Source organism: Leptosomus discolor, chromosome Z (genome assembly GCF_034619465.1).
Source record: "Leptosomus discolor isolate bLepDis1 chromosome Z, bLepDis1.hap2, whole genome shotgun sequence".
Lineage (NCBI taxonomy): Eukaryota > Metazoa > Chordata > Aves > Leptosomiformes > Leptosomidae > Leptosomus > Leptosomus discolor.
Window position 1 is genome coordinate 15837627 of NC_141419.1, and position 12589 is coordinate 15850215.

General features: G+C 38.1%; 1 protein-coding gene across 3 annotated transcripts in view; it reads right to left on the reverse strand.

The window, feature by feature from the left end:
* The window catches only part of RASGRF2 (Ras protein specific guanine nucleotide releasing factor 2), a 134542-nt gene that overhangs the window by 11883 nt on the left and 110070 nt on the right, over positions 1 to 12589 (reverse strand). For all 3 annotated transcript variants that reach the window (XM_086479545.1, XM_086479544.1, XM_086479543.1), the window contains exon 19: positions 5352 to 5464. In XM_086479545.1, coding sequence (XP_086335671.1) covers positions 5352 to 5464 — 113 coding nt within the window. The remainder of the gene's footprint in view (positions 1 to 5351; positions 5465 to 12589) is intronic.

The window sequence follows — 12589 nt, forward strand, 5'->3', positions numbered from 1 at the left end:
TCTCTCATAAACACTTTCCTTGCCATTCATATTCTTGAGTCTTTCCCACAGCTGACCATAGTATCTTCAGACTACAAACAAACCTCTCCTCCTACTCTAAGCTCTGCTAACAAAGGGACTTATTTTCCAAGTAGTTTATATACACATATGTGCACATACACTCAAAGGCCCGCTCAGTTTGTAAAAAAGAGATGTTTGTCCCAATATCCTTCAAGGAGACAGTCCATGGAATATACCCATATGTAGGCTCAGAAAGCATGAGTTTCCTTTCATGAGTGTTTGAAAACTGAAATTATGATAAGAAATGCGTTTCCTAATCTCACTCTGAATTCCTCTACTTTTCAGGAGAGTTGAGAGTAGACTACGAAAACTTAGATGCAGGGAAGCCAAGACTTACAGTCAGTGTTGACTGGCAGACCAGAATTCTGACAGACAATGTGTTTTGATATGCCAAGGCCTTTTAGACATAAAAGCCTGCAGCAAGCACCTCTTCAGAACAACTAAAAAGCCCATTTTATGACACTCACCTAGCAACTGGGTGAATGACTATTTCCATGAGGGGCATGCCAACTGGCTTACCCCTCCTTCCCATTTTCATCCTGTCCCAGAGAAGCCTTTTGAATGAAAGTTTAATGAAAACTTCCAGTTATGACAAATCTGTGCTTTCATATAAATATATGCTGCCAAAAACCTTCAAACAAATTGATTTCTAATAGCAACAAAAAAGCCCTTCAGTTCTTGGTGGATAATTTATGTTCCTCCTCTAAGTAGTATTAGACAAAGCGCTGCATCTAGAAGAAAACAAAAAAGGTAACATCTTTCCAAGGAGGTGGGTATGTGGTGGTGATGGATTGAGCAGCTTTTCTCCAACCCAGCCATTGGTAGGTCAACCAAAAGAGGAACACAATACCTGGGAGTACTTCTACACACTTCTACAACAGAAAGACTCTACATACCTTTAGGACATTAAGGTTGGGATTCACAACCTCTAAAAGTCACTGCCTGTGTTCTGTAATTGTCTGAGAAAGGAAGGTGTCTTCTATGATCTCTGGAGGAACTTTAGACAATTTTGGTGGACAGCATTTACCTTGGAAGGAGTGCCTCATTAGCTGTTTGAAGTTTGTTTTGTGGTTAGGTGCTTCAGTTAGACACAGTGGGTCCCACCAAAGAATTTTTTCTAAGTCATGGCAGAGAGGAAATCCCTTTCCCCTCACCCTGTCATTATAACCTATGGGCAGTTCAAGGAACTCAAGAAATAGTTATATTCCATTACAGGCCTTCCCTTAAAATTCAGAACATTGACTATAATCTGCCATGCTGGCAAATGATAGAAAATCTGTAATCTGATGCAGAAAAAAAAAGAAAACAATGATAGGAGACATGCACTGGTGTAGAACATGGTGTCTCTTCACAACATCTTGGTGCAGTATGGGAGCGTTGCCTTAAAGCTTAGCAGTTCTTGGTCAAGAGGAACACAGTTTCGGTTGTCCCTACTACAAGAAATAGCAGTTTTCAGAGACAAGTAATAGAACTATTGAACTCTTCCCTTCTATAACAGAAGAGGATGTTCAGTGCTTGCTTTGACCTACTTTCACAACCAGCCATTGCACCACAGAAGGCACCAGACAAGAATGTCAGGGAAAGAACCATTTCCAAGTCACCATGTCCTCTTTTTGCACCAAAAGCAGTACCTTTGTTTTTAGTGTAAATATAGAAAAAATGTTGTTCTTCCGGCACTAGAAACCTGATCGCCAACTGGGTTCATACAACTGTATTGTCAGATAGGATGCAGGTATGTGGATATTGTCACTTCTGCTTCTGTTGGTTTCTCATTTTTCATGAAATCAGTTCCAGAATTGAGCAAGGACCATTTCGGCCTGCCAGAAAAGCTGAACTCTCCTGATAGAAACTATTCCTTAGTTTTATATTTTGGATTATTAAAAAGTTATGTTTTAAAGAACAGTCTGGAGTTGGTTCCACCTCTGAATCCACTTACAAGCTGAGAATCTGGAGGACCAGGACTCCTGCTTGATGCCTCAGCAGCTGAGACTGTTTCTGAGGCAGCCAGAATCATGTGTTCACAGTCTCCATGGGACAGCAGGTATCTGCTTAGGACTAGCAAGCTTATAAGCTCTAAAGCATACAAATATTCCTATTTTAACAATGTGCAATAAAAATGAAGGCATGTGGAAGAGTAAGGGAAATGTGCACCCCTGCGTCACTAAAACAGACATACGGTTACATACAAACAGCTACATTCAACTGCAGATTATTCCTTAAATCCTGTAATTTCCTCTTCCTAGTTAACTATACATCCTTGCTGAGACTGTATATCTATAAGAATAACTACAGTGCTTTTTTAAAACTTGGAAACCACTCTTAATTACCAGACAACCCATCTTCCTGATTTAAGAACCAGAGCTCCTCCTTTCCGTGAAAACGTGAGATGTATGACACATTTTTGTATTTCACCCCAGCTGAACGACTTTTTGTCCAAAATCAGAATTGTTCCAATGTACTCTTTCTCACAAGGTTACTGAAGCAGTTCCCATTCCTGGAGAATTAATTGCTCCTTACCAGCTGATTGTTAACAAATTGACATGCCTGGCAAATAACTGCCTCCTGGCTCCAGTGGCTGGAGAACGAGCCTAAATGCTTCAGATTACAGTTTCACTCAGCATAAGACTTTGTGACAGTTTGGTTTATGTCATAACATTTTTAACTTGGAGACTATATCCTGAGTCCTGTTGACTACTGTTTAACAACAGTTTAAATTATGAAGGTTGTAGTTATGCAACAGCTTCTATCTGAAAGTTTATTTATGCCACAAATCTTATTTGGAAGTTCATGGGCAGTTTATGTATATAATAAACATACAGATAGGACAGAGGAGTAATTTCAGCTGCTACTGAAATATGGTTGCTAATGAAAACGGAACACAGCAGTTTTTCAAACTCTTGGGACAGAAATACTGTGCCTCAGATGCTTATTGACTTAGTGTTGAAATAGTATTGAAACCATATTGCAATGTAATTGAAATTGAAATAGTATTGAAATATTTGACATTCAAGTTTTTCAGCATGCCTATATGTTACTGACATTGCCAGTCCTGAAAAGCAATAAAGGATTTTTGATAACCAATGTTAGCCAAGGCTTAAATTTCATGCCTCATTTTGAAAGAAACTGGGACACCCATGCAGCATTCAGGCAAAGGCACTAGTCCTGCATGCTGAGACACCAGTGGCTCTTTTTCCGGTGCTAGTTTGTGGGATGTAACCAAGTACTTACGACTCTCTATGACCAAATCTACAATCAAACTATGTTGCTTGAAAAATCTGGCAGGATTAGGGTATACAGCTCAAACCCTGATGAAAGACGGTTTGGCTGAGGACCATCACTCAGGAAATCTTCATTCTCTACCTGTTTACAACAGAAACTCCCACTGAGAACTTGGACAGGTCATTTTATTTGTGTTTCACTTGCCTGCTTGTGAAGTAAAGTGCCATAATCTTTCCCAGAAATACTGTCAGGATAATGACTACAAAAGAAGGATCTTAAAAACTGCAATCTATTTCTACAAATATTTCAAATGAGTTAATTGCCCAGAGAAGCTGTGGCTGCCCGCTCCCTGGTAGTGTTCAAGGCCAGGTCGGATGGGGCTTTGAGAAACCTGGTCTAGTGGAAGGTGTCCCTGCTCATGGCAGGGGGGTTGGAACTAGTTGATCTTTAAGGTCCCTTCCAACCCAAACCATTCTATGACCCTGTGATTCTAACTTTTAATTAACTTTTAGTTCAATTTCTGTGCATACATTTTTTCATTTTTACTACCATTTTATTTTCAAGTATTGTTTTATTGCACTACTCCTTCCTTCTGCTTTTTCTTTTCCCCATTTCTCAATTTTTAAAAAATAAGTTTTTCAGAATTTTCACTTCTTACAGAATTTAACTTTTTGTTTCTCTTTTTTTTTTTTTTTTTTTGCAAAAGAAATATAGTGTGAAAATTCACAGAATGCTCAAAAATTGTCTGTATTTTTTTTAAATTCTGGAAAATATTTAATGGAAATATCTGATTAACCGTATTCACTAGCATATACAATGTGGTCACATACTTAGTAGTAAGTGCTAGAAGAGAAAAGAGGACAAACAATACCTACCATTTCATAGAACATCAGTAAAAGAATGCAAACGGGGGCAACTCACAGTTTACACATAATTACCAAGGTCATTTTTTCATGCAACAGCCAATCGAAACTGGCTAATTACAAACTGGATACAGGACATTGCTAACCAACTTGTATATTAAAGGCCTATAAATCTATTACATTACTCTGCCAGGAACAGACAATCCAGGTTTATTTTCTCATTTTCTTAAGAAGCTAAAGGTTTTAAGGTAATTTTTCCCACTGTGAGCAATCTGACATAACCTTTACTGTCACACATATTAAAATCCATTATCCTAGTCCTTTTTGCTCTTCTTGCTTCCTGTTTCTTCCAAGGAAATACGTGAAACAAACCTACTACTTTTACTTGGAATAACAGCGCATGCAATATTATTAAAAAGGAGGGGTTTTTTTAACATATGTAATAATTAAGTAGGATCCCATTGACATAAAGTGTCATGTAAATAATTCTTTATTAAGAACTTACTTTTGTTTCTTATCCTTTGTTTGACTATTTTCTCCCCGAGTGAACAACTTTCCCCTTATTGTTTTTCACATATCTGATGGGGAAAGCTGTCAAATGGTCTTAAAAAAATTCAGACACACTGCATTTATTGCACCATAACTAGGCACTCAATGCCAAAACATGAACCCTAAGTAACAAAATAAGGTGTTCTAACCCTAATTTAAATAGTCCTGGTTACGCAGAAGCTTAAAGGTTTTTTATTTCATGGCACTAATTAAACAAGAATTCCTCTCTGTAAGCTACCTAAAGAACTTTGGCCATGGTGTCCGGACAAAAGAAAATGCAAGCACGGTCTTGTTGGGATGTCATGACATGTTAGGCTATCATGAGCCTCTTGTGAGCTTAGCAGAGTGGACAGCTCATTAGTGAGACAGAAGATCCTCAAGGTACCACAGGGAGTGGTCTTGTTGCTTTACTGAGCAGTATTTTTCCCTGCCGCATAAAGACTGAACCCATGGCTGCCAGCCATTCTGCGGTAAAATTTTCTACTACCGGCATTTTTATGAATGAAACTTAAAACACTGTTTTGTAGCTAATAAAACACTTGGTAATGCTTCAAAATTAAATACTCTGGAGAAAAACCAAATCCTGTGAATTTTATACACAATCCTCTGACTATTTCACATGCTATAGTTAACACACTAGATTATTAGAAAAGTATTTACCTCAGTATATTTGCAGTAGCTTTCCTTTCTTGTGGCAGAAGGTCAGGGTCTCTCAAAACTTCTTCCAGCAAATTTAACACATTCATTTTCAGCTCGTTGTTCAGCTCAAAATCCTACAGAGGAAAACAATTTTACTTCCTTTAACAATAGTGATCAAATAACTGAAAGAATATACTTTTGTGAGTTGTTTTTGTTTTGTTTTGTTTTGTTTTTTCTATTACATTTGAAAATACTTAGAGAAATTTGGAAAGCTGTTGTCATGAACAGGCCACAAAAGTAGCAGCCCCCAAAGGCTGTAATTTATCTCCTCTTCTGACCTTTATCTTCTGTGAGGAAATGGGCAAATCACTTTCTGTTCTGAAATAAAAACCACATCTCACCAATACCCACAAAATGCCTTACTCTTTTTTTCTCCTGTGATGACTATAAAAGCAGAAAAACAGTTTAATTGAAATACTGAGACCACTGCCTAGTGAGGCTGGACACTAATTTCTTTTTTTTTTTTTCCCACTCTTTTCTTGAGTTTCTCTGTTTATCTGCTTCCCACTCTACTATTTTTTATCTTACGTTCACCCTTTTGGAAAGGTCTGCTTTTTATTCCATGTAGTGGAGTGGGTACTCAACCTAATAAGCTCAATAAATCAGACTAGTGCTCTCTGACATTGCACTTAAGAGCTTCAGCATTCTAATTACTTCTGAGGCCAACTGATATCTGACACATGACTGCATTCAGTAACAGGAGCATACAACAAACACTTCTGTTGATCTCTGATATTGGAGAAAATCAAAGAACAGAACAATGTATGAGCTTTAAGGTGGGAACTTACAGCAGACTCCAAAAATGCTTGTATTTAGCTCAAAGCTAGCATTTCAAGAAGAAAACTAAACCCAAAACCTTCAGTCATCAAGTGCATCGTAGATCTTCCTTGATAACCCACAGTTACTTGCAAGCAGGACCATGTTTGTGGCAAGCCCCTACTTGTATCCATAGGAACAAAAGCCACGGAGTTACTGAAAATTGGAAGTATTTGGCACCTCTGCACAAGAGCTGTGTACTTCATTTTCCCAAAGAACCAGCTACAACGTCTTCTGTTGCAACAGGCTCTTAAACTGACAGAATTTCTGGAGATGCACACCTCTGGGGAGAACCACCCCTGGTGAAGACACACGTCCATAGGTTTCACTTGAGAGGACGCAGAAGCATCAGAGCGCACCCAAAGTCACAAAGGGAAGTGATGCTTAATTCAGAAAAGGGATGAACCACTTAAGACAACGAGAAGAACACATGTTCTTTAAAGAAGGTAGTGTCACAGGCATGCTTACAGCACTTTTTGAAAAAGCTTAATGCTCAAAATGTCAGTGCCCAGAAACACCCTGCTGTTGCCTGCCAGTAATGCCCTGGGCATTCCTGTCCTTTACAAGCATCCCCTTTTCATTCTTCAAAACTCTTCTCACCTTGGCCACAGCTCATTTATATTTAGAAACCAATTCGTATCTGTGTCTTAGTTTTTTTGTCCCGTATTAGAGGATGCTGGAGAACAGGAAATCGTGTAGTATTAGGTTTGGATGGAGTATCAGATGTACACCTCAAAGCCAAGCCAAAAATAAATCTGGGTACTGCATTCTGTTTGTTTTATAACATACATTTTCTATAGCCATTGTCCAAAATGCCTCCTTTAGGAACTGTTTTAGCCTGTTTGCAAAAGAAGACGGAGATTTTTATTTATTTATTTAGGGTATAGAAATGGGACTAATTAGTGAAAGCACAAGGAATAATGTATCTAATTTACATTAGAGTACTGTTTGCTCCAGTGATTTTTAAAAGAAAACCATTTGGAATGTGAAACTATCAAAATTTAGCTAAAGGAGAAACCTTCATTCTGCACAAGCTTAAGCAACCAGTGTAATTAATAATAGTATTATCTGTCCTATAGCTTGATGGTGGACACTGTATAAAAGAAGTTGGTATCTTTGCTAGTTGTGCTATGAAAAGATCATAAATGAACTGAAAAGTATCCAAGAGCTGACAAATCTAACATCCCCATTTAGCATGTTAGGTAAAAGTCTCTACCTGCCACTGTAAATGGGCAGATCACAACAAAGTGAGCAGGATTTTATCTCCGTGTATGTTTTTCAAACCATAATTGGTTGATTATTTTTGTTACATGATATTTTTTCTCAAGAAGCCTTGCTTTATTGCAACTAAATTTATGACCAAAAAAAGTCTATTTCATTTTCAAATAGGATGGGGAAGACTCACCTAGGAATATCAGACTCAGCAGAAACAAAACATTTCCAGTTTTTGCATGTTTACAAGCTAATTCTTGTAAGTAATGGGAATTAATACATTGTGCATTAACAGCAAAACATTTGTCGAGTAATCTCCACAAGATAGTAGTCCTGGAATTGCTAGAGAATTGTACTGTTGGCAAGCCATGTAAGCACTTAGGTCCTAGGGTTAGGGCTATCTTCCACTTCAATTACACTGGCTCTGGAAGAAACTTCATAGTGGAAAAATCCACTTCTCTAACCTCAGAAAAACAACAAGTCTTAGACCCTTTATGAGCATAGCCAGCCCAAACTATCGTGCATGACAGGGACTAGTTAGTGATTATAGACAGAAGATGCACTGGTTTGTGTGAGTCCTTCAACCCCAGCTGTTGTCATACCTCCACAACTAGATGTCACTTCACAGCACAGCCTTCCCACAGGACAGACTTGGGCCTATGTCCATGTATCTGCAGCTATTGTCTTACTGCCTAAAATCTCTTTTTTGTGCCTGGAGGTATTCTTTTTTATAGCAATCTGCCAGCTCCTTCTTATAACGTGAGGAGAAAAATAAAATAAAAAAAGGTGGGATTTAGAAGAAAACTGGAGAGCTAATCTATTTTTCCAATTAAGTTCATGATCTAGGGGGTACTGAAATTCCAGTGTGATGAGCAATATACAAAAAATCTAGGGAAGTCATTGCACTTAAACATGTACATACATTTAACTCTATGTGGAAAGGTTAACACAAGAATTATGCAAACACCAAAACACTTAGCAACCAATTCAAAATATAATTTACAGATAAATAACTATAAATACATGCATATTATACCTATCTGTTTTATGGGTGTTATGTATTAATATATATTAATATAGCTATGTATATTACATCTATTTATAGTATAGGCACACATAGCTCTATATGTAGGTAAATATAGGTCTAGATATATTTTATATATGTATATCACATCTCTACATATAATTTTACACCACTTTTGTGACACTTTTATCTGTTGTATCACCTATTAATATGTTTCACTATTTCTTCCAGCCATTGGAAGGACTTGCAACAAGACGCTGGCACCATCCTCAGCAGTGAAGGCTGGCAAGCCTGAGTAAACCTGCTATACTGGCTTACATTCAAATTGCTGCATGTGTTAAGACTACCCCAACGGTTAAAGAGACTTTTCATTGAAATTTACATGTCACAGAAGGAATACAGTTGGTCAGACAGGAACCACTCAATTTTCCAGCCAGCACATTTCAATTTGACATTGGTCTAAACCCTTCACAAGAAAGCTACGTACACAGCGCTAATATATTTTGAAGTCCATAGTAGCCTAAAGATTTGCAGATCTTACTCAGATTTTCATTTGACTTCAGCAGAGAAATTAACTAAGATTTCTAAGCAAAATTTAAACTTTTATTTTTCAGTCCATTACTGTTAGTAATAGGAAAAGTTATTTCTTCCCTATTTATTTAATATGTATACTGCAAAATCACTTATGAAATGTGCAGACAAAGAAAAAATGACAGCTGATGAGTTAAGTAGGAGCTCTGCCCTGGAGTCACCTAGGGTAAGAATAGGATGCATGAAGTTTCCAACCAATCAAAAGCACTGTGCACCATGTTCAGCACCACTTAATGAAGTTTCCAGCAGTAGAAGACTGCAGCAACAGAGAGACGTGTATTAATTTTGCTGTCACCCACCTGCACTATGAAAGCAAAATCCTTTGTAACTACAGAGCACCAAAGTCAGCATGATTACATTTTAAACAGGCTCATAACCAGCTTGTTGATCTCTACCATGCACAGGATTAGACAGCAGTGTTCTCTTTATAAAGTGAAGCACATTCCCTTGCCAGGAGGAGCTTGGAAAGCTGTGCTGAAGCATAAGAAGTGCTTCAGAAGCAATCTATTCCAGCGGAGTTAAAAAAAAAAAAAAAAAAAAAAAAAAGGGAATGATGGATTTAGAATCACTGGCCAGAAAAGATTGCAGCAGAGACAGCAGAAACCACGAAAAAGAAAACTTAGCTATGCTGATGAGGAACAACTAGAAATAGTGGTATATACAGAGAATATAATTTTCAAGATTTGACATGGGCCCAGTGAAACCCCTGGAGCTTTTTCCTCCCCTCTCTCTTTAAATCTTCTTAAGTGACAGGAAACATTCATCATTTGAACAATGTGGTGAAACATTAAATAACCCAGACAAATAAAAGTGAGCTAAAATCTCAGAACCTAATTTATATTTAAGTACATCAGTGATAAGGACTACGGAAAACACCAGAGGGAGGGAAGGAAGGGGCAGGAGGGGTAAGAGATCTACTGAAAGACTGTTTACAAGGGATTGGAAATATTTTTAAATAGATGGGGTTTGCCTTACAATTTTCATATATCTGCTCTCATGCCAAAGTGTAAACAGATAATTACTTCAATGGCATCAGTGGCATGACTCTTAATCTTGTACACAGCAGATCAAACTCTATCAGAGTTAAATGAAGTTAGTCCAGTGTTGCAGTCCTCTACAACAATATTTAATTTTCCAGCATAAAAACATGCTTCAACTATCACATACAACTGTGCTGAAGGAAATGCTTATAAATTCACCTGCAACAAAACATTTACACACATTGAAGGCAGAGATAAAAGGTATTGCAACTGGCTATCAGGAAAATTCATCCCTGAACTTGAAGTAAGTCTGGCTTACTTCAAGAAGCAAGCAAAGGAGAACAGCATTGTCTTCCAGTTAGTTTCAAGTGCAGAGACAGTCATCATTTGAGGCAGAGTGCCAGTCCTGATTCTACAGTATCAGTATTAGTCTGCCACTCCTGATGGAATATAATCAGGTTAAAAGTACAATCTAGTTAATAGCATGACTGAGTAATTCTCAACACATACAATAGAAACCTCTCCTTATCCAAGCATTGTGTAACCCTGTAGTACAAAGAAATCCTGAAAGAAGAATCTACGTATTGCCATTATGTATTGTCATGTTAAAGCATTCAGGACAGATAAGAAATGTGACATCCCTGCCTCCAAGTCCTGGGATGTAGTATGTTCAAGAGCTTTGCAGAAAGACCTCAGTGAAGGAGGACCTGTCAGGCTCCAGCAGAAGCGGGTACGGAGTACCGCTAATTAGTTTGACTGACTGCAAGCTTGGCTACCATTCTGGGGGTGACTCACATTTCCTGAAGGCTTATGGTAGAGCAAACCCTTACACTTCTGCAACGTTTGGACAGAGCATAGCAGCAATTAAGTGCATTACTAGTCAATGCATAACTGTGTTCTGCAAACAGCATAAGTTTATGCAAACTGGATTTCTTCACTAAGTGACCAAAGGCATGCTGGAAGGCTCACTCAGGGTTCCCTCGCTCTGCCTCTCTCTGGGGCAACCTCTCTGTTTCTTCAGTTCACAATTTATAATACGATGTCTGTTTATTTCAGAAAGAAGCCCAGAAATTTCTTTGCTGTTTCAAGCAGAGGCCACAGATCCTAGGTTTTATTTGAAATGTAGTTAAAATACAGCACATCTTGCTACCATGCAGTAAGTGTGGCGTAAGTGTAATTTGTTCACATTTTTACAAGAAACTTACTATAACTTTGCTAGGCATCATATTCATTACTTTATGCCTTTAAACAGGAGCCAAGTGGGGCTTGTATAAAGGAATTTTCATCCTTTTTTTTTTTTTTTTAATTCCAATGTACAAACTGGAATTGGCCAATTCATGTGCACTATAACTACTTTTAACTAACTGCAATCATCTTTGCTTGGACAATTCTATGTATACAGGTGTCCCCCTAAGTGCTGTCAACAACTACATCTGCAAAACCATCTGGTGAAATCCCAACACAACTTCATCAGTATGAGCAAGAAAATTACTTGCAGTAGATTATTTCACAGCTGGAGCAAGACAGGCATTGGGCACAAGATCATGATCTGTAATCTCAAAAGTCAAGTCATGGTCTGCTCCCCAGGTCTTGTGGTAACTTCATAACTCACTGACACTGTCTGGCAGCCATCTAGTTTGCAAGAGAGTTAAGATTTGCCAATTCATTCCAGCTGAGATCTTCAAAGAAGCCAACGGGAACAAGCACCCAGCTGTCATTCAAAACTGGGAAGTCTGGAGAAGCCAGTCTCTCTTTTTTCATCAGCAGATGCGAAAGCTTTCCCCTTGGAGAAGCTCCATTTCAATCTGCTTGCCACAGAAGCAGAAAAAGCTTGATTTTGTAACATGAAGTGTTTAGAAGTATTGTTAAACAAAGAAAATGAGACTGCAAGAACTCACTAGGATAATGAAAATCATACCGATACTTTCTCCTCTTGGCTTCCTTGTCCCTTCCTATTTTTCCATCTCTGCAGGAGTCAGTGGGAGTTTTATCCTCGTGAGCCCTTTCTGTTCCCATCAACACTCTTGTCTTCACAATGACTGTCTGCCTCGTCATTTGTTTTCATTGTTTACAACCGGAGAATCCTACACTGTTCCTCTCAATTACATTTTAAAAAACAAAATGTAAACATCAACATTCTGGTGTTATTTTGGGCAAAAAGAAACCTTTGTTGCCTTGTAGGTGGCTGAATGAAAAAGACAGAGAAGAGTAGGGAAAAAATAGAGGCGGGATAGGGAATGAAAAGAACAAAAATGTAAATAAAAACACCAGGAAAACCTGAACTAGCCATCTTTCATGCTGTGCTGATTTTGGCTGATGAACAAAACAGGTTTGACTCCTCTCGCTCAGTGTGGAAAAACAAAAAGTATGTGTCACATTATGTGAGGACGTTTTTTTCCAAATTTTTATCTGTGCCTTGGGAGCTCCTGGAGACATTAATTAGTTCCTTCTGCCTTTCTGAAAGCGGCTGCCATTACTACTATATATTTACTTGGAATTTAAGTGAGGCTCCTACGGTGTATGACCCAAGTTTTAAAAACAATGAATCTTTTTCTAAACACTGTTTAGTACCATTT